Source organism: Osmia bicornis, chromosome 9 (genome assembly GCF_907164935.1).
Source record: "Osmia bicornis bicornis chromosome 9, iOsmBic2.1, whole genome shotgun sequence".
NCBI classification, from domain to species: domain Eukaryota; kingdom Metazoa; phylum Arthropoda; class Insecta; order Hymenoptera; family Megachilidae; genus Osmia; species Osmia bicornis.
Window position 1 is genome coordinate 2,756,914 of NC_060224.1, and position 23,824 is coordinate 2,780,737.

General features: G+C 40.4%; 1 protein-coding gene across 3 annotated transcripts in view; it reads right to left on the reverse strand.

The window, feature by feature from the left end:
- The window catches only part of LOC114872133 (ras-related and estrogen-regulated growth inhibitor-like), a 41,795-nt gene that overhangs the window by 6,880 nt on the left and 11,091 nt on the right, over positions 1-23,824 (reverse strand). For all 3 annotated transcript variants that reach the window (XM_029178980.2, XM_029178984.2, XM_029178982.2), the window contains 3 exons: positions 22,027-22,083; positions 14,278-14,354; positions 2,108-2,289 (listed from right to left, as the gene is read on the reverse strand). In XM_029178980.2, coding sequence (XP_029034813.1) covers positions 2,108-2,289; positions 14,278-14,354; positions 22,027-22,083 — 316 coding nt within the window. The remainder of the gene's footprint in view (positions 1-2,107; positions 2,290-14,277; positions 14,355-22,026; positions 22,084-23,824) is intronic.

Genomic DNA, 23,824 nt, shown 5'->3' on the forward strand with positions numbered 1-23,824 from the left:
TTTCATCTATTTCTAATTATCCTAATTAGAATCTTAAGTGATTTCCAAGTCAGCCACCCCGGTTTGATAATTAATTCAATTAAATTTTCTCCAACGCTCTAATCTAATAATCTAAACGGTCCAGGACAATCTCCGCTCGCCGAACAACAATATAAATCAATTCCAAATGTAATTTAACAGTTCAGCAAGTCTTGGACAACGTTTAGCAACAAGTGTCTTAGGTGGGTGTCGGAGCTCTTATCGACCCGGAATTCATGCCCATTAGCTATCGGTTATTATTCAGAAATGGCGTATCCTGACAAGGTTAATAAGCGGCCAATCTTTATCGGAAACGGTCGATGAAAAAAAATATGTTCGACTGGTTCGCACGATTTCCTAGCTTTCTCTCCTGTCCGAATCACGCAACGACTGTGATGCACTGTACCATTGCGGTGGATTGCGTAAAACTTGGACTACATCTGGATCAATAATTATTTTCATCCACTCGGAATATTAATTATCAATGAAACACCAAATCGTCACAAATTATTTAATTTTGTTATAAATAATAAAAGGACCACCGTCTCGAGAATAAAAATTCCGAATTTTTTAAAAAGGAGTCGAAATATCGAATGTCCATCAATACGGATCACTTTCCCGATGGCTCGTGCCCAGGTAACAGGATCTTCGGGGAACGTTTCCTAGACGAAGGCGAGATTTCGCGTGCGCCACGCGATTCGCGCGCTACCGTCTCTGCTAGGTGTGCAAGCCGTTTTTTCCTGTCACCTGCTCTCTCATCGCGAACGTTCGCGCGCGGACGAGATGATCGCCGTTGGATCAATGGCGTGAAACGCGAAACGAGGCGCCACACCGACCACACTCGGACACCGGAGACCATTTCGAGCACGACACCCGGTAGTGGTCGAGTGGTCGCTCACCTAGAAACCGTTCACGCGATCTCCTCGACTCCGGCTGATCTGTTTACGCCCGACGCTCTGGCCGACTTGGCCGGCGACCTCGTCGCCGACCGATTTTAGCCCCTCGTCTTCCGAAAGGGTGAACCCGCGGTCATTGCTTCGACATTCTATTCTTTCGGAGCAAAACTTTCTGGGTAGAGGTTTAGTGTACCCATAGCGAAGCCTTTGGATTTTTAATATTTCAACCCTTTCAGTGACGACCGAAAGAATTTCGCCTAAGAGAAGAATATCGAACCAATTTGATGTAATTTAATAAGATTTGAGAAAAAAAATTATTGCCTAGCTAATATGTAGTAATAGATCTTCTTTTATTGTTGTTTTATTTTACTATAATTCATTTTATATTTCAGCAAAATTTACTTACTATTACTAGCACAAATAATTTATATGGAATTGATTGGCACTAAAAGGGTTAAAGCTGGTTCTCGAAAATGATTCTTTCGTGATTGAACCAAGAGTGATTAAGGATGAGAAAGGAGAAGAGGAATCGAGGTACGGGCACACCTGTGTGAACTCAGCGATTTCGAAGTATCCTCGCTGACCAACGATACCACGGATTCTCTGCCGGCGTGGTAAACAAGGGTCAGCAATTAGATGACAATCAAAGCGGTGAAAAGTGTGCCGAGGGCCGAGGAAGAAACGGGTCAGCCGCGAACGGACACACCTGTGCGCACCGTTGTACTGTATTTGTTATGCTTAACGGTTTCGTAATGAAGCGATCGACACCGATGGGATCGTGAATTGACACGAAAAAGATTTGCCCATCACTCGTCATTTGTTTCGATTGATACCCGATACTGTGATTACGATGGTTGATATTGGATGATTCATAAAGTCTGATTGTTATCGTTCGTTTAACACATTCGAGAATTAGAATTTTTCTAATCGTATCTAATTATCATTTTTTAATTAACACTTTATCGCAAACCTATTAATAGGCTATTTGACAATATCGACTGTTAAAGGAAAACCAATTAATAATCTTTTGATAATTACAAATTCACATATAAGGAAAGTTAGATGTACTTCAATTAAGAAGAAATTGAAAAGAATGGTTACATCTTTTAATCCTTAATTATTGTTAATTACAAGGCGGTAGCGCGTATCTATTTTATTTATAACCGCTGGATAATGTGTTAATATGCACTCACCGAGCATGATCCAGATCTCTCTTATTGCCAAGCAACAGGGCTGTAAAGTAGGATGGCAAACGTAGATCCGCAAGTTGCTTCAATAAACCGCGAGCTTCCTGAAAACTTCGTTTACACGTCACGCTGTAAACGATTACAAAAGCCTCGCCCCATCTTATGTGAGAGTAGAGACAGCCATTCTCCTGAAATCATAACAAAAAGAAAAATTAAATTAAAAATAATATTGAACAAAAATTTCAAAATATTTAAAAAGGGTAATAATTGATCCAGCTTTGATACACCTTAATTTAACCTAATAATTAGAAACCCATTACCCTTGTCCAACTAATGACCTCCTCCTTAACCTTGTGCCTACCACTTCCGACTCGATACAGGAAGTAACGAAATAGAATAAGGCTCTCGCGATGCTATTCTCAATAAAGTAGTAAAAATCCAGGAGCCAGAATGTTTCAGGTTTAACGACCCACGGAAGCTGTCGATTCTCGTGGTCGTTCCAATGGTTTCCCATTGACCTGGCACCGACAGACGGGTACAGGTAATTATTAGCAGGGAACAGGATCGACGGGATCGTGATCATCGGTAGATCGGTGTGTAGGAAGGTCTAGCCGCATTAGTCTCAACGAAGGTGAACGCGACCGTGAACCCATCGATCTGCTAAATCGATCTGGTCACCATAATTGGCGCGAATGGGCCATGGGGTTCGAGGACGTCTGTCATATTCTGATAGAAGAATCAAACTTTCTGTGATCGATATGGAAACGAGGATATTGAAACGACCTTAAAATCAATTTTTTAGAAGTTTCATTAGACATTCGAATAATGGTCCCAGGGAACCATTCATAATCAATAACCAGTGCTAAAAAAAGGCCTAAATTCAATTTATTTCGATAGATACAGGTAAAGTAAAAGATATCTATAATAATTTATAAATATTCATCGTTCAATTGTATTCGTGATCGAGCGCGGAATTGCGTGTGCCCGCGAAGTGCATCGTGATTGTGCAACGTGCATCATACGCACGTAACGAAAAGAGTTACGAAAGGTATACGGGTGGTGTTAAAGTGAATTCCTTTTGTATCAGCAAACTCGACAAAAATATCGTAACAAATCATAACGATTCCTGGAAGAGAATCGTGCAACTGACATTTTACTGACGAAACTGATGGTTTCATAAACAACGCGAATACCGGCGATGATCGAATAAAAGAGAAAAGAAAATAAATACCGTCGTTCCAAGTATACCGGTCGCGCATTTTCGATTCAATATTACCGTAACGTAACGAAGAGGGTTAAAGAGCGTAATGGCAAAGTTCAGGAGCGTTTACCGAGCCGAAGCGACGATTTAGTCGGCAGAAACGAAGGAAGCGCGATCCTGTAATCGACGGGCACATTATTAGCGGACAATATCGGTATCTGGTAACGGGAATGGCTACAGATCGTTATCCGCGCCACGTACACCACGGGACATAACTTGTCCCCTTAGATCGTTCCTTATCCCGTGGGATCGCGTGGGCGTCGAAGCGCGTGCTTTTCGCCCACCTGAATCGATTTCGTACCTTGCTGCCTCCTTTCGTCCCGTTAACGGTCAGGCACTGTTACAAAATGAAAAAGGTACATATCGGTCCCTTTTCGTCCCCGATATTCTCACGATTTTCAGCGCGTCCACGGCTGACCACTTTACGTACACCTAGAAAGTATGAAAATCTAAGGATCTATCGAGACGCAAAAGGCTTCAGATATGTCTCGCCACTTAGCGGGTACTGTTCAAATGGAAACTTTCCCCGTGGACTGTCATTAACTGAGACTAATGTGTATATTGATTGCCGCAGCCGAGTCATCCTGCCCCGGACAAAAAGGCCTCGTATCAGCTGTCAGGAAGCGAGCCACGTATCTGAAAAAAGTTCCTTCAACGGGCGAGCAAAAACCGAGACTAATTTCTTGCCGTGCTATGTCCACGATTCGAAGCGAATTCAACGTACGCCCAGTGCATCCTATCTTCTTGCACCCGTCGAACGATTTCGTTTATGATCCACCAACCTTTATTTACTGCTGTGTACACAAGACCTGTGTAGCTTTTCTATAGAATTTCTTAGAAAAACGTAGTTAAAATTTAGTAATATTTAATGATGGAAGAAGGGTTTTTTTTAAAAGTGCATCCAAATTTTTTTCCATTTCATCGATCGTTATTTTATATAATCAGAATGCTAAGAGGTTCGAAGAAGGTTTATGGATTTGAAAAATGGGTTAATTATCTGATCGTAAAGAGGTCGTAAGGGAATTAATTAACGCGCAAAGTCCTTTAACAGGCCGAAGCTCGACCCAATGAAAAATGATTCTTCCTCGATCGTTTTCTCTTTGTTCTCAACTGTGGGCATCGTTATTTTTGGACGGAGAACGAGACCGTTTAAAACGATATCGAGAACTCGCTTTGACGTTCGCGCAGTTTATTTCGCGATGAATCGCGTAGATCGACTGATCCCTCGAAAGCGTTCCACGCCATCTTCCCGCGAAATTCGACGGATTTCTCGATCTCGATTCATCATGCTTCGACCGTGTATTTTGGTTCGTTGGAATTTATAGTAACCTGGAAGCGTAGCAGTGTCTGCTGCGGAATGAATGAAGCGGAATTTACAGTTTCCATTACGTGGAAATAGAATTTTAAGATTCAGGCTGAAATTAGACGTAGATTTTTAAGATTCGCGACTTTTAAGAGTCTACTATTTTAAAAGTCTTGTAACAATGCGATTTTTTAAAATTCAACGAACCATACCAGCAGCCTTTGTTTCCCTTTCGTGAAAACGATAAAAGCTATTTTCGCGATATCGTGAAAGTTGTAAAAATGCTGGAATTATGTTCCCCTAAAGTTTGGAAATGATCCGGAGCGGATAAAAGAATGCGGTATGATAATTGACAAAAATCCCGGGATGATCGTAACTCCTGAACCTAACGATCCTTTCAACGGGTTATTTGCCAGAAATAAAGTTTCCCTTTCTTTATCACCATCATTGTCTTTTTTTTATTTCTCACTTTCGATCTTTAACCGCACGATTTACCGATCTATTAATAAATCATTTGTCCCAATGACACGTAACATCTCATCGCTGTACAGGAATGATTTGCTACAAGTCGGACTGAAAATCGCGATCTAAATCCTTGGAGATATCTACGTTTGAACCTCGCCATTTCACCGTTCGCACGAAACAATGCCGTAACAATTATGTAACGATAACACGACGAACTCGTATATCATTGTAGATACAGATACGTATCACGCATCGATCATCGATTCGACAAACATAAATAATTTGACAAGGAAGTCGAAGACGTACAGCATCCCTCGAAAGTATTCAAATAATTTCAAAGTTACATTTTGTATTAATAATATCAATGAAACTTTTATATAGTGATTTTCTTTGAACTTTCAGCTTAAATTTGATATACAATAAGTGCCATTTTGTGATACTTTTCTGTCATGAAATTATGACAGAATTCAGACGTTTCAAAATGCAGCATTGCAAATTAAAAAATGCAAATAAAATTCCAAGTGAAAGTCATTGACTTCTGGATTTCAGCTGTTACGACGCGATTCCTCTATCTTTCGCACATGATCATCATTCTCGTGATCTCAGGACAGCGACGTGTCCGATGGACGCAGCGTGTGTCCAGGTGTGTTCCGTCGAGGATCGAGCAGCAGGAGTGCGGGACAACCTCTCATGACACACTTCCCCAATTCTCGCATTGTTCTTGGGTCTCGAAATAAATCTCCGATGGAGGGAAAACATTGCGTACGTGGCCCCGGGGCAACGTTGATCACGGTCGCTTGTCGTGGGTGGGTCCTGGGTAATTGATAATTACTCGGTACCGCTCAACCGATCCACGCACTGAATTTAACGATCGCGTTTCCGGTTACCTTTAATAATCCGATAAATCATCGTAACGGATCGACTTGACCTGCGTCCCCGTTCCGATTATCTCGGCGAGAATTTCATTTATTTTTTTAACTAATAATCAGAAGGTGAAGAAGAACGAATCACCGAGAGACGGATGAAATTTTCGAGAGTAACTTCCCTCTGAACAAGATGGTACCGAGTGATACAAATCGAGCTTATAAACGGTTTCCAAACGGCTTATCTGAACGGGTAGATTTACGTGACGAGGAACAATGCACGATGGAAATATTAATCGTGGCAGGACGAGGTCAGGACCCAGGCAACAGCCACCTACCCGTTCCTGTTGCTCGACTTCCTACGTGATTCTCGAGTGCCTACCTGAACTCTGTTGCCCTTGTTAGCCGGTTATTATTATACTTGGTTGGAACACCTACCGCGATCGATCGTGCACCAAAGAGAGACCCGTGAAGTCTCGGAAGCTGGGCGGGTTACGGTGTGCACACACGACAGACCATCGAGATTCGACCGACTCTATAATACCACCGGGACACCGTGATTTCGATTCTGGCTTTCGCCTTGTCGTATTGTTGTTCGTTCAGAGAGAAATTCATTCTTTTTTTCTCTTTTCATTTCTTTTTTCATCTATTTTTATTTTCTCACAGACCAGGGTGAAATGTTAGAGGGCGAAACGAGACTTTCGCTTCCGCGGTTACATCAGACGTTTTGCGAGAAAATTGAGTTGACTTTCATAAATATCATTAGCCTGGGCCGGCTGTCAACGTATCGGTCGGAGAGCATCGGCATCCGAGATTTCAACGTCGCCAAGGATTAAAGTCGGAATAAATCATTCGTATGGTAGAGGACAGAGTGATGGTGCGCTGGCGGTTGGTGGTATCCTTCTTCGATGCAAATGAGCGTTAAGAGTGCGTTCACATCATTTATCTCGCGTCCCGGCACACGGCCAAAGACCCGCCAGGTACCGTACAAGGGAACCGAGAAAGAAGCCGGTAAAGAAAATCATCCTCTCTCTATCTAACGCGTACGGCTTATCGAGTGGATGACACTACCGCTTAGACGTCCGATCAACTTCTGATAGCAGAATATAGAAATCGAACGTTTAATCGAAAAAAAAGGGAGAATATAATTTTCAATAATGTCAAATGATAAATTAAAATTAAAACGAATCGTATCCTCGATAACTGCTATCATAAAGTGCCTCGTAACAGACCGAAGCGCTGAACGTGTTAATTAAGATATATCATCGAATACCTCTAATCAAACACATCCATTTACCAATGCATTAAAATATCACACTCGATCACCATAAAACATCAGCGTTAGAAAAAAGAGAAACAAATCTTCCTTTAAATAGCTATCCTGAGAATCAATTAAATCGCACTTTAGACCGCGAAGCATCTAATCAACCGTACGAGATCGTTCCGACGGCATCGTGTTCGCGATTATTCACGGAACAATCGATGATTAATGATCGATCGATCAAAGAGGAGGATAGAAATAGAGGAGGAAGATCAATTAAGTTCTACCTCGATCGATCGAGGCATTTACATCGGTTAAAGCCGGGTTACAAGAAACATGCGAGAAGCATCCGAGGGGTAGAATTTATTGCTCGGTGCGTTCTTCCTTCTCGTTGAATACGAGCCTTAAGGCGCGTGCTGCTGTCACTGCGAGATCGTTCCAGTGACAGTCGGGCTCGGTAACTGTCTTCATTGGTGATTGACATCACGATCGCGAAGCGGACGGTGTTCCTCTCGCGTACCACGACCGGAGGATACAAAAAGGCCCTCCCGTTTCAGCATTACCACGTGCCAAACGATCCGATCGCTTTTATTCGGAATTCCGCGCTTTTTCCTCGACGTACAACTCGGGCAATTAGTCTCTTAACGCGTTCGATTGGATAATCGATTACCGTTCTGATGGAACGCGTGGGAGGTCTCGTATGTAAATTTGGGATATGAAAATAATCAGATGCCTAGCTGATTCTTTGGCTCCCCGGAAGTGGTATTTACGGAGGCCGACGTCTCGAGAAGAAAGTACACTGCGACTGGAAAACAGTCTCGCGTTTTGTTATTGCAGAAATCACGAAGAGAAACCGCGACGACCTCCTCGCGGTTAGGCGGCGATCGGCTTCTGCAGGGAGAAGAGGGTCGTGGTTTCAAAATGGCCGTCGATGGACCACAAAGGTAGGCTTATAACGAGGTGAATCGAAACTGACCACCTTATTAGAATATTATTCAACGAATAACGCGAAAGATTAAGAATCCACCCCGGTCCAAATTAAAATTAAAATCCTTTTTACTTGATCTCATGGCGACTCAGATTTCTTTAAAAACCAGACATTTATTTGCAATTAAAACGGCACGCAGCTGAGTAAACGGGATTTGTTAATAAAATCAGTAATTAAGAAAACTGCGCAACCGTCTGAAAACATCAAAGAACGTGATGTGACTCGAATAACAAATATTTGATCACGTGAAAATTAAGAAGCAAATACATATGCTTAATATCGCATCAGCTGCTATCAATGATCCTTTTATATTTTTAGAAATGATTACTTCTACTTTTCTTTTCTTTTCATTTACTTTCAAAGTAAGCCTAACTATTGTTAAATAAAATACACGGCACATTGACCTAACATTTCATTCAAATCAAACTTCCCAGTTCTAAGAGAGTTGCTCGACAATTGTTGAACCAGAAGAAAATACTAAAAACCAGGATGCAACTTGTTATCGCGAAGAAAGCTTCGTTTCACGGATACCTTCAATAATACCAACACAAACGCGCGCATTGATATCTAAAGGATTGAAAAGGCATACGATATCCGCTATTCGACCACCCTTTCGACTCGATCGAAACCCGGGGATATTCAATGCTTCCCTAGCTCGTTTTATCTCTTCGATTCCGGCTTGCATCGAGAGTTGCACTTTACTTTGACCGGGTACAACGGTTCGAGAACCTCTTCCCTGTGTATCTACCAAAGGATCGATCCTCGCGACTAAACATCGCCAGGTTACCGTCCCGAGAAACGGATAATTTCGGAGATTAGAAGCGATTCGGTGGACAGGTTATACGCGGTTTAAACGGTTACGTACCTTGCCTAACTTGGCCCATAAAGTTCGTGTCGAAATACTGGGTGCCTTCGCAGTGGCTTTCAGATACGCCTAGAGAATCGTTGTATCTAAGGCTGTATCTGGCCGAGCCAATGAATGGGACGCGTTGCGTTTGCAGCCGGATAATTGGAAAGATTCTATCGCTATGGCTCGTGCACTTTACCGAACGCTTCTTGTTCAATTCTAAAGGAACGAAGAAGATTTTCTCTGTTGTAATCGCCTGGCCTTTGAACAGTTCCTGGCATATAGTGTATCTATTGTAGTTAGCACCGGCTGAGACACGACTTGGCAATTAAACGTTTCGTATTATCGTCTTATCTGTTAAATAAAATTTTTTTTATTTTCAAAATTGCCAAATTATTTAACTACGGAAGTTCAATTATAACAGAGAATTCCATAGATCCTGTGAAATATGCCGAAGTTATTACCGTCAGAGGTCAAGACGAGCAATTAACTGATGGTATCGTGAACTAATTACAACTTACTCAGGGAGCACAGAAGATTATAGATAAAGAAAATAACATAAAATTATCGGAGGTGTAGATCCTTTGAAATGTGTCAAAGTTATTACCGTCGAAGGTAAGAGACGAGTAATTAATAGATACGATTGGTGGTCATTAGATACATTAACACGGTTCTACTTCGACACTTAACGGATCTCTGTTTTTTTATCCAGATTTTTGAGAAAAAAAATCTTTTCGAATTCTTTCGAATAGATATATCCCTCTTTGTAGTTAATTTCTGATTGGAAGAGAGCGCCACACGATGGCTGGAGCAACGTCTGCGTAAGAACAGGATCTACGGAGATCGATATCGATGTGGATTAGTGTGGCAGTGGTTCGCGATCGCGACCGGACAGATCGTTAAATCCGCTATCCGACAGCTTTGCGCCGATCTATCGCGACCGTTGTAAAATGCTATTGTAAACGGCTACACGGACCGGGGCTAATCTAGCTCGTGGCTCGTATTTTCATACGGTTACAGGCTGCTCATTAACGCCGGGCTGACCAGCAATTTCGTCGAATAAATTCTCTTTGTTAAGGCGCAACGAAACTGTATCGCCTCGACCCGGTGTTCGATTTCGAAAGACGATTTATCGGTGAAACTATGAAATGAAATTTTTCTTCCTCTTCCAACGAGATACTAAACGCGATCCTCGAAATGACTGCCAAAGAATCGAACAGGTCGACGCGACCTTCTAAACGAGGACAGTGATTAATGCATTATAGTATTTCGATTCGCGGATCGGTGGTAATAATTTACGATGCCGAGAACAATGGGTCGCGAGGATATAAAAAATAATCGAGTAGAATCTCAATGAGGATTCCCGGTCTAGCTGCGACAGGTGAACACGGCGTGTAACCGTGAACGTGTGCTCGCTAGTTGTCTCCATTCTCTATCTGTAAGCTTGTACGTATCCCCCGGTGTGATGGTGAACCATCCTCTGGTCGCGCGAGTCGCCTAGATTCGAATTTAAAGGCAATCGTTATTCAATTCAAATACATCGGATAACGGGCCTTGTCCCGGCGTGTTTCCGTTTCGCTCGCAGGTTCGCGTGATGGTTCGTTACCGTATTCTAGATGAATCGGGTTAAGGAAGGTCAGGTCGGTGCCGATCGACCTGAAACAGCCCGATTCCGAGGAGATTTGGGTTAAGTAAGGTCAAGCTGCTTCTCTCGAAGCTACGTCGTCGAGACCGATTACGTCGACTCCCTGGAGAACTGTTTACGATTACATCGGTATTTCTTCCTCTATCCAAGAGATTTTGTAAATTTTCTTCATTTTTATTTGTATCATCATTTTTCATAGCTAAGTCAAAGGATTAATTCATTTTAATATGAAAAATGAATATCCTATCTTATATCCGGTGTTCTAAATTTCAATTTCAATTTATTCTGGTATTTACCACGCAATTATGACAAGTATTTCGTTGTAACCAAAAGTCCCGGTTATATTTAACCCAGGACGAAAGGCACGCCACGTGGCAACGAGGAAAACGGAATTTCATGAATGGCTCGTAGGAATTCTATGAATGGTTGGTGAAATATCAAGCGTTTCGCGTTGCTCCAAATATTCTTAGCCTCCAGAGAAGGTCCAAGGACTAATCCGTACGGTCAGGTATGCCATGTTGGCCCCATGGGCTCGATGCCTTTTAAGCGACAGGTGCAAACATTCGGTGGGGGTAACAGTGCAAAAAAGGAAGCCGGTAATTGTAAGCCCCAGGTAGAAAAACCAGTTTGCTAAAAACAACCTGGCCTCTCGATCGTGTCTTGTTGCAGGGCTACCGAATAAGCAACTTGGGACGAGTCAGTGTACCGTGCGGTTCGTACGTACCATGCTCCCATATGGGAACACGTTGGATTCCTTTTTGGAGATGAGAAAATATGTCCCACCATTCGTGAAATCTGTTTTCCTTTTTTTTTTTTTTCTTTGCCACCATGTACGCGCGTGCGTTGGATCGAATCCGGGTGTTCAATTGATTCTTTAAGAAAAATGAAAATCAAATTGTCCGAGCAGTGATTAAATTATTAATCAATTTCACGAAATAAAATTTTTGAATAATTAAATATTCTTCACGTTAGTAAAAGTTTTCTGAAATCTTGTACATTTAGAAAATGATTAAATAGCCTGTCAGAGTTGGTACAAGGCGATTCTATCTGTGTCGTGCGTTTCACACATTTCGTGGAACGTCGTTTCGATGGTTACAAGTTGCACCATACGGTGCAGCACGGATGCAACGATCCCCGATGTAAACAATGGCTTCTCGTCGAGGACGCGTGGTGCACCGTTACTGCATAGATTCAATAAATAATACGATACAGGAAGCCATGCCACCGATTTGTATGTGCGCGCTTACAGCAGCTCTCGTGGGACCCGCGATCGATCGTTCGTACGCGTATCGAAAGTTCGATCTGACGATCGTTATCGATCGGCGAACGCGATTTATTGTTGACAACGCATTCGTTCGCGCTTGTGAAAATTTGATCACTTTCTACGATATCGCGGTATTAAAAGCTCTCTAACACTGTTTCGTTGCTTATTCATTTGGTCGCGAGAATTTAGAATTGCGTTGTGGGTATTGTTTGTACCGTTTGTACTTTTGTTACGTATTTATAAAGAAATATAAAACTACAAATTTCTAATTTTCTAACCTCCGACTTTCCTAATTTGACAAAATAAAAAGAGTGAGTCTCAAGTTTGAAAACCCGAAGCCTAAGCACCGTGCATCGCCGAGTTTCCGGACGAATCCTTCGGATTTAGAAATAAATATAGAACGAGAAATCAATTGATGAAGAGAAAAATTTCTAAATTTCTAAATTTTTATTTTACTAATTTGGCAAAATAAAAAGAGGGAGTCTCAAGTCTGAAAACCCGAAGCCTAAGCACCGTGCATCGCCGACTCTCCGGACGGACCCTTGGTATTTATAGGAAAGTGCGACCTTTCCCCGATTTATAAAATTTCCTTGACGTTGCTGTCTCTATTTTTCTGATTTCTTCGAGCGTGTTAATCCGAGCACTAGATGTATCTTCGATCTGGACGGTCTGAAAGCTCTAGAAATCGAATCGTGACCTCTCTACTCGTCCCAATCAACGATGAAAGTTTTGCTTGCGACCGGGAGTGGAGATACGATCGGGAACGACTTCATCAAGGGAACAGAGGTGCTCTGTTTCTCTCTCGATGAATTCCTTGCTCGTTCCTGTCGCCAGGCAAAAAGCTTCGACCAAATGAAAAGCAGCTTATTGCGAAACGTCCCGACTGAGTTTGTCCGGCAAGCAAATGATTCACCGTGACTTTCACAATGAAAGGAACGGGATGAAAAGAAGAAGAGAAAAGAAAGTCTTCTTCGTCGTGATCTCCAAGCTTAGCTCGGATAAACTGAAATAGTCTGGTGTGTGTTTACAGGCGTCGACGGATGATAAATAAAGGCGCCGATTGCCGTACGCTCTTCGCGAACGTGTTGAAGAAAATGCAAAAGGAAAGGAGAGAATCGAGGAGAGAGAACGCGTTTATCGTATCGAGACTCTCCAAAAGAGAATTAACGCGAGACGATCGAGAGAATGCCGGTTTTCTTGATCGATTTGTCGTCGAGATTGATCGTCAAAGGTGTTCAGTCATCGGTGTCGATGACTATTAGCGACTTGGACGAGCCTGAAACGTTGCGTGGCTACATTTCATTGTTTTGCTGCTTGTACGATGATTAAATCGGGACAAGAGGTGAACGATCGGATCTCCTGTTTGTATGATGTGATAATTTCAAGTGTATACATTTGTTTTAAAAAGAAACTTTCTATATTATATTTGCCGGAATAATGAAACTTGAAATAAATTGAAAATTGTTTGAAATCTCACGAAAGATTGAAAATTTATTGGTCTATCGCTTGAAAAATTGAATAACAGAAATTCACGATAGCGCAGTTTTATTAGAAACGTTATTTATGAAGTTCTGCGTGCGATAAAAATGATTTTTATAATAGCCCGATTAAATAGTTTATTGGTGTTTAAAAGCAGCACCTAGCCGACACAAGGTATAAATCGCCTGGGAAGCGAGGAATTCACGGTGAACGTAGTAAAACGGAAATCAAAGCGGACGATCCCGTTGTAAGCGTGGTTAATTTACAGCCTGCTACGAAACGCTCGCAACCAGGCATAACTCACGCGGGCAAATCAGTCTGTCAAATAAACGTACGGCCGTAAATGTACATTTTCACCGGTGCCCGCACGCATATCCAAGTGAGATTTTAACGCCAATCTATGTCGTGTGTCCATCAATAAAGCCGCGGGATCATTAGGCGCGAACCTTCCAGCAACGAGGAACGAAAAAGAAAAAAGAAGAAAAAAAAAAGAAATACTTGAATCTCTCCGTGTGTTAAACAAGCATCGATGTTTGCCTTTTTATCTGCCTTTTCTATTTTAAAATTTATGAAAATGCTTGCTAAATTAAATTAAAAGTTTTTACAAAAATAAATTTGTAAAGTAATAATTAACACCTTCACCGCTAATATTTTTATTTTCAAAAAAATTCTTAATAACGTAGGTGATGGTACCTTATGGAAATTCAAGCGTCTACACGCATGGCAGTGAACGTGTTAATCATAACGGCGAGAACTCTTCAGATCGTTTGAAGGAAACATGAAAAGTGGCAGGAACTTACCTCGCACCTGGAAGTGTCCAGTATCTCGACCTCGGTATTAACGTTATCGATGGTAACGCTGTGCCGGTACAGGAAATCTGTAACAGAGTAGAACGAGATTACAGTGACGCCTTGATGAATGATAGGTGAACATTTCTGAATCGCTATCTCCACGGTCAGTCTAGGTCTGAACAGGGCTAGCGAAAGGGGTTCTCAAGATCAGAGAAGACGTACGAGTTCGCTCTGCAAGGATAATGAAATCGATCCGTCAGTCCTATTCGAGGATCGAGAGAGATCTTAGCGAAATGAAAGAGTAATCGTTGAATCTACCATGGCGTCCTTGAGTCTGGATGATTCGACGAAATGATAACTGAAACTGAGCACCGACTGATCGATCTACAGACACCGGGCTAATTATTAACATCGAGGACTTCTGGTTTAAAATTCTAAGTTAATTTTTGGAATTCTTTACAAGTTTCTATGAAGAAATTCAGAATTAACTCATTTTTTAATTAAAAATCCTGCTGCAAAATTATGTACAAATCCTATAATTGTAAAATTAAAATCTGTGATAAATTTTCAATTTCTCCCACTTAATCTTCCTTTTAGTCATCACCGAAGTAGCGAAAGGAGATCTCGGTGAAAAGTAACGCGGTAAAAAGTAATCCACAAAAGGAATACACCTGATAGCGCGTTGATTTTCCCGCGACTAGAAAACGCGGCTAATGCGCGAAAGTCCCGGACCAGTTACTAACGACAATTCCGATTTGACGCGGTGACGCCGGGCGTCGCGCCGCTCTGTCATTACCCCGTTCGCTGACAATAACGCGTTACTTTCGCCGCCATTCGCGGTTCACGAACCCCTCGGCTCTTTCGAAAAGTCGGTTTTGAAATCGATCACGTACGTGATGCTTAACGCGTTAGACGCGTGACAAGTTGACGAGAATTCTTAATTAACCCACGGATAACGGGTCATTGAAAACGATTTCGATTCTAATCTCAAGCATTATCGATTTCGTTTTCGTTTCTCGAAAATTTACGAGCAAAATTTAGAAAATAATTTACAAAAGTAGAAGTATGAAATATGCAGCCATGTATAATAATAATCACGTGAACTTTCTAGAGCAGCGAATCGCCTTCTATCGGTTGAAAATGCAGCTCTTTCACCGAGAATTCTTTGCCCTCCCTGTCCCGGGGATTTTTCCTTGGGTAGCTATGCAATAAATTTTCCCCTGCAACGGTTGGTCAAATCGTTTCCCCGTCGGCATTGTCCGGCAATAAAACTTCCTCGAGCGTAACGACCGCTAATATAACGAGCATCCTTATTTGCTTGTTTCAGCCTGTACAAACGCCTCGACGTCGTTCGCTACGAGGTGTTTATGAGTTTATTTATCGTTTATTTATTGCATCCACCTAGGATTGGCTACCGTGCTCGTCGTCATTTCCGTGTCGTTCGGTACGCTCCTTTTTTTCCCGCGTTTGCGACTCGTCTTTACACGCGTGAAATCGTACTAACGAGAACCAGCGATTTCATTTTCTCCTAACGATCAACCATTTGCTCTTTCGCAGGGTTTCGAGAAATCATATACTCGAATAATTGAATGAAAAACGAGGAATAGAAAGTTTGGAATTTGAAATTCTTCCGCCCTATATTTGGCGAGAAAATTGAAAAATTCGCGGGAATCGATGCATCATAAGATAACCTGTAATCGTTCACGATCGAATGATCGAAACGAATTGAAAATACGTCGATCAATCCGTCGTACTTTCGTTCGTGATCAAACCGAAGAATCACTTTTCCAAAGAAACGCCCTCGAACGGTGAAAGCGAGACCCCATGGTCGCAGTTGATTTCCTCTGGGCTTCTTCAACTCTGCGTGGGTGGTGGATAGAAAAGCAATGGGAAAAATGATCGGCAAGTTAATAGAAATTTAATTTCGTCTTGCTGGCAATCTTCCGGCTAAGTGAGGGCGAAGAAAGGCTATCGTGAGACGTATGAAATTACCCGGCACGACCGCGTGCATTATCAGTTTCTCCTCTACCTAGTATACCCCGGTTATCGGACCACGTTTTATCCTCGAGCTCTATCATCGTTTCCTCGATCCACAACAAGCTTCTTACTACCTTCACGGAGTTGTATTTATTATTCTGCGAATGCCCGAGACACAATTATCTGTAACGGTAGGCTGCGAGTAAAAAGAGATTGAACGACCGTTTCAAAAGTTTTTCCTACCTTTCCATTATATTATTATTGAAAATAATGTATTTGTTTCTATACCGGTGGATGAATGCTAACAACGAATATTTTAGTAAAATAAAATCCTCAATTTATATTCTCTGAAACAATTGAAATTTTTGATTCAGCAATTACTTATGGAAAAAATTGCCAAACTTTGTTCATTTTCTCAGAATGATTCCTAAAGAAAACAAATTTCATAAATTCTGTATGAAATATTTAGCAATCAATATAGTTTCTAAATATCTTTATGAAATCATTTTCAAAATAAGCACGAGAAAAATATGTATGTATGTATGGAGGGATTATTTTTCTCTCAAGTACACTTGCAAAAACTTATGTAGAAAGATTCAAAAATAGAATACTACGCATATCGGAAAATCAAACTCCTTTCAACATAATTGCGAAACGTTCATTTATCACCCCGTTAAACTGACTCATCTTTTATCAATCATCGGATGTACCAAGTAGAAATATTCTTTTACAAAAGAATCGTTCAAGTAGTATTATCTCCTTTGTTCCGGCTCGGATTTATATCACTGACGCACTGCTATGGTCAAGTGCATTGTGTACATTATCAATTCTGCATATCTGTTACACCTATCACTGAGTATCTTATTACTCATTATTATTACCACTATTATTACCGCTATTGTTCACTAGTACTAGATACCTGACTATTAATAGATTATACCGTTGTTATTGCTGTATTACTAACTCTTTACAAGTGAAAGGAATTTTGATTTTTTTTTTTAAATAAATAATTCTTGTTTCATCTAATTATTATATTCAACGTTCCTTAAAATATAAATTTCATTTTTAACTGAATCACCATTCTATTAATCGAAAATTGCACTTTAAAGTGCAAGTAATTTGAAACACCGATTGCTTCCTTATTTCCCACACAAATCCCATTCACGACCTTCAATTGTACAAAAGGAATGATTTCCAGCAATAAGTAGTCTAACATTTGCTCGAAATCCTTTCATGTAACCGTCCTACGTGATCCATCGATTGAACGAATGATCTATCGATCGCGATCGCACGATTCAAAACGTTCCCATCCACGAAACAATCGAAGTACGTTCGCCGCTTTCTAAATCATTACCAATCGAATGATTTTATTCCACGCAAGGAGAAACGAATTTGCATTGTTAATCGAAATAATCACATACCGGGGCGAAAGATTAGATACATCGATTATTCGTGAGCATTAACCGTATATGATGTAGCTCGTGATCATCATTATCTAGTCACTGTTACGAGATCGTCGACCTCCTTACATCGCTTTCTGAAATCGAATCTAATTCGAGCTCGTGTCTTTGATTGACCATTACTTTCTATCGTGCGGATTGTTCTACTATGGGAATACTAATCAACTGCAAGAGGGTCTTTAAATCAATTTAAGAGGGAACGTTCAAGTATCAGCTACTAAGTACCTATTTTCCAGATAGAATTTTCAAAATATGAATTTAAATAAAATTTAAATTATGAAAAATTAATTTTGTTTCCTACACAAAATTTTGCCAAATTTATAACCAATTTAAGCTATTTCTATAAAATAATTCCATAACTCAAAGAATCTATGCTAATGACCCATCTAGGGCACAAAATAATTACTCGATAAATCCTGTAATACCAGAGCACTTTCGTTCCATTTTTCCATCGATCGTTCAACTGTGCGCATCGACGACGTCACCGTAGCTAACTTTAAGGGTCGATTAAGCAATTATCCCGCAGCTCGATCATCGCTACCTGCAAGATTATCCACTTCCTGGATACATCCAGCGCCGATTATCCCGCGCGTACTTTCAACAAATTAATTAATGGTACGACGTCAGCAGTGTTATCGGGGAATCAGTTTAGCGGATCGGATCGTCGACCGTGAAAGAGGGTGTGAAAAAATTAGTGTCGCGCGTTCGTTGGACGACGAAAAAGGGGTTAAAACGGGGTCGCATAGAATGCAAGTGTCCTCGGGCTACCAGGTTTCTCTAATCTGCCCGATCAATCGGTTCCAGCAGAGTAATTTCGTGATATATGCGGTTAATCGTTCGATGGATTTTTTCGCTCGTATATCTACCAGCCAGACGGAACAATTTCGAGACGATCAACCGGGGGAAACGGTAACACCATCAATTCTGGTTTAGCGAGTTAGCAACCTTTGCGGAAAGGATATGATTTGTTCTTTCCTTCGCGACGGTGTAATATGGAATTAGAGAGAGATTTAAGAGGACAGTTTCAGTGCGAGACGATGATTTATTCTAACTAATTTACGGCTCGGCAGGATGTTAAATATCGTTGAAGATTCCAGAGAAGGAAAATATTGTTTACAATGAAATACTGAATGTCCTGTTTTAATCTGACATGAAAAGTCTGACATATTTTAATCACATAAAAGTATCACCAAATGGCACTTATGGTATGTCAATTTAAAGTATAAAGTCTCATAAAAATTACTATACAAACGTTTCATTAATATTCTTAATAGAAAATGAATGGTTCTTTGTTAGAACAAACAATGGATATTGATCTATCTATCGTTTACTCTATTGAAAGATTAGTCTATTTGTGTTAAGAATATTCATGAGATCTTTGTGTAATCAATTTCGTAATACTTTAAGCTTTAAATCGGTGTGTCATAAGTCCTATTTTGCGATACTTTTATGTCATGAAATCGTGTCAGACTTTCCATGTTTCGAAATCAGTATTTGATATGCAACAACCTAATTCATTTATAAGCATCCCAGTCACGTGGAACGGTTTGTATACTAAGAAAATATAAGAGAAAAACAAATTTTCAAGAAGATTTATCATTAAGTAAGCATCGATAAGAAACCTGAATTAAAATCGCTCAGTATTTTTCTCGCGACAAAATTCCCCAACAATCGAAGCTTCTGAAAATGATCCTAAAACTATCAGAATATAATTCCCCCGGGAATCAAAGCTGTATTTTCAATGGCAAGAATTAACTTCCAACCATTACCCACTCTCAACATTGTTAATACTCATTGATGATTTATAATACGGTACTTCCCCGAAGCTGGATCTCCATCAAAGATAAGATAACCGTTTTCTTTCACGTGTTCGCGAACACGTAAATCGTCGTCGAAAGAAAACTTTCATCCACTTTCGTGTCTAGCACCATTCATCAAGTCTCGCTAATTACAGCCGTACAAGCATCGACCGAGAACAGCGTTAAACGTTATCCACGCCCATAATCAGCATCCTTCCGTGGATAAAAAGAGCAAAGATTATAGCATTGTTTCGAGAGCACCGGCCATTCAGCACGGTTGCAAACGGAAGGTGAAAAGATACCTCTAACAGCCGACTGGAACGATCGACACCGCTACGTCTCAATCGTTCTCTTTAACATTTCCCTCCATAAAATAATAGTATAATAAAACAGAACAAGCTAAAGAGAACTAGAGCAAAATTCGCTCTAGAGCCAACCCTTTTTAGGCCATTTCCGGTCGGGCCAGGAAAAATAAAAAATTTCTTTTCGGCCATTCGTTGAGATTTTGACTCACTAAAAATGACGCAAGAATTTTTTCGATAATTCTTACCATTTGGCCTGTACAAAAGTGAGAAAATCTAAATGCCCCCTTATCAAGATTTTCCATTAACCATCCGCTAGACAAATTTATATATTTTAACTATTAGAGATCCCAAAATTAATAAAATTTGAAGGCTATGATCAAATTTATTATTTAAAAATTTTCCTAACTTTCATTTTAATAATTTTTATCGGTTGATTATAGAAAATTTGAGGTGTCAATCAACAGTGACAAATGGAAAAATTTGATTTGGAACGATTTGAAATTTTTCAATAATCGAATTGCAGGAAAATTGGTGATGGAAAGAATCGACTGGAACAAGAATACCTCTCATTTTCTCCATTCTCACGGCCCGTGAAACGGATTGCCCCGCGGGCTGAACAATAAACGAGAAAACGCAGGCGAACAACGCATTTCCAAGGGACTATAATAGCAGCCAGCCTCTAGTAGCGCGATTAACAAAAGCGATCTATTAAATGGGCCATTGTACTGTCTTGAGAAGGGAATGACACCGGCCGGCAAGACCCTCCGAGCAAATTAAATCCTTCACGTGATTCGCGTTGCACTGATTGAAATAATACGAACAGATAACGTAGACTAAAAGGCTAGAAAATGATAGACCGACAGTAATTTCCTAATAAATTGCTCTACATTTTTCCTTCGCGAACGTGTTCTTTGAACTTTTTACCTTCTAGACACAACAGTTCAATGATAATATTTGAAAGAATTGATAAGTATCCGAAGCTATAGTTCCACTTATCAAGAATTTTACAAAGAAAAAGATTCTTCGACCATTTGAATTTACAAAACTGGGTAGACATCGCTATTCCAATTAAGTTGCAAGTATCCAGCATTCGTTTACGATTTCATTGCTGTTTCTCGCGTCGTGCACGATACCGCGGTGCAGGCAAACCGTGGAGTGTAGGGAAAAAGAAGAAAAAGCTGTAAAAGCGTAAGAAATCTTCTTGAAAATCTTGTCGTTGAGCCGGCGCGGCGGCGGCACGATTCTCTCGGTATGCATAGCTTAAGGGAACTGGAACTCGCACGGTAAGGAGTCTAAGATAATCGCGTTTATACGGCAGCTCTGCAGCCTGCATTCCGAGAATTCGATACTACGCCAAGAAGAAGTTGTTCCCAACCCTTTCAGACCGTCGCGTCGTTCTCGCGATCGTTCAATTTGTACCCGCGAACCGCAACGATCGCTTTTAGTGTCAGACCGTGATTTCGAAAGAGGAAAAAAAGGGATGATGGTAACCATGATTCCGCGAACAACGTCCCTCTCTACGATCGAATCCAAGACCACCATCGATAATATTGTTTCCCGCCTATCAAATTCCGTAAACGAAGATAAAATAATCGGGCTGATACTCTTTTATTGTTCGTTGAATGAAAAACGAGACGAAAATCTGGATAGATTCTACAGGGTGAATCAGACAAAGTGTTACAAACTATTATCCCGGAAATTATAGCAGCTCGACAGCTGCCTAATTTAATTAATCAAAATAATTAGGTCGATAACTAATTATTTTTAATTAATGACTGATTATGCGGTGTATGAATTTTTTCGTTGTCGGTTAATTCTGAACAAGGATTAGATCGATAATTACTATATTTTCCAAGATAATAGTTTGCAACACTATCTGACTCACCCTGTATAAGAAAATATCAAACCTTAGATAAGATTTTTCCCCTCCAAAAAAGGCACCGTTCTCTCTCATTATAAAAGTAATTTCGTATTAAAAGAGCAAGAACTAAAAGATTTTCTGAAGCAGCCGAGGTAATGAAGTGATCAGTCGATCCGGAGCAAAACAAAAAGCTGCACCGACAACTTGAAGTCTACGTATTTCTACCCGAAGAGAGGATATTTTTAAGCCGATTGGAAAAGCTGGATGCTGTTGATTTTCAAACGTGTTCAAGAACCGAAACGTTCAATTACGTTTTTAAAAAAAGAATAAGAAAAATTGTTATTCAAAAGACTCACCACTGGTTGAGCTGTACTCGCCGATATATCGCCTCGTTAAATAGCGCACGACCACAGCTGAAACAAAAAACAAGATCTAATTAAGTATGTGAAATATATTACTGAAAAGGAGGAAATCGAGAATTTGCAACAAACAAGCGAATTGAACTGAAACATTAAAAATGAATTAAAATTGCAAATACAAATTTGATATGCGGTGAAACCAAATGCTCCACGCTCGCTTTTACTACATTTTAATATCTTATTTTATATAATACATTATATTTTTATACCGTAGCTTTAGCAAACAGATTTTAGCGACGCTATTTTAACATTATTGAAATACGTTTGCGGTTGATATCAGGCCGAATGAAAGTTTCGCCGGCACGTTTCTTAATTTTAACTGAAACTGGTTTACGTAAGTGAAAAGCGATTAATCGACGCGGTTTCTCTGATTTATAAGCTTTTCGAGTTTATATTTAATAGATATAAGTAGAATGGGTGATCGCAACTTCCCACATATCAGATAATAGAATCTTTCCTTTTCAATTTGAAATTTACATCAAAAGATTGTCACTGAATCTTAGAGTATTAGAATACCCCAATTTTGAAGTATTAAAATTACATAAAGTCAAAAGTCCTGCAATTTGGAGCGAGAAGAAATAATTTCTTCAAAGTACCGTGAGTCGCCTACTTTCCGGACGGCTTTCTGGTATCTCGGTATTCGAGTTCTTATTTTTCCAATTTGCAAATAATCTACCCACATTCAAGTTCAGAAGAGTGAATAATATTATTAATACTCACAAATCAATCAATATCAATTCATCAAGCATATTATGGATAAATACCGTCGAAAGTAAAACGAACCAGTTGTTTCGCTACGTGAATCAACTTCCAACAGTTCCAGCTGGTATTTCTAAAAGAAACGTACCGCTACGACGACAGATTTATAAACGGTGAATATACGAGAGTACTCGACGAGTACCGACCAGCACGGATCTATGTACTCGATAAGTCTTCAAGGGTCGAACGAGAGGATACGTACACGTCGGCGACATGTTGAATTCAGTCTCGTACGTAAGTAACGAAGAAATTTATTACAAATGCACACGTATACGTATGAGCATTCATAACGTCCTGGGACGAGTGTACGAGCATTCCTATTAATGACATTTCCTGTTCACCGTGGCCATTAATTATCGTTATTACGTATTTGACGCTAAATTTTTCCCGTTTCACCGGCACGAGAGCTACGGGAACCAACTCCCTTCCTTCTTTCCAACAAACTTTCTTTCTTGTCTAAAAATAACTTCTCTCTCTCTCATTTTACTAAATTTCACTTATTTCTAATTTAATTTTTACCAAATTTACCAAATTGTATTAAAGAATCCGAGTCGTACCCGGAAGACTTCGCTCGCCCTTTTAACGAAAGGGTGAAACCGTACGCCACCTTTCATCCCCGGATTTTCAGAAATTCGTTTCACGCATTATCCCGCATCCGTGATCCACGTAACGTGGTAATTTACGAGCCACGAGGATCGTTCGAGATTCAAACGATAAAGCTCCGTTGACGCGTTCAATTCAGACTTATGAACTAGAGGAAGGCATTCACGAAGCCGGTGGAGTTTCTTCGGTGGATCGCGCACGACACGGTTCGCAACAATACGAGACAAGTACAACAGAGTCTAGGCATAGGCCTAGGCTAGTTCACGTGTACGCGATTCTACGATCTCGCAGCCATAAATTTCACGTCGTCGCACGGTGAACTTCTACGTATCTGATACGTGTCTCGGATTTCCCTCGGCTCTGAACTTTCCTC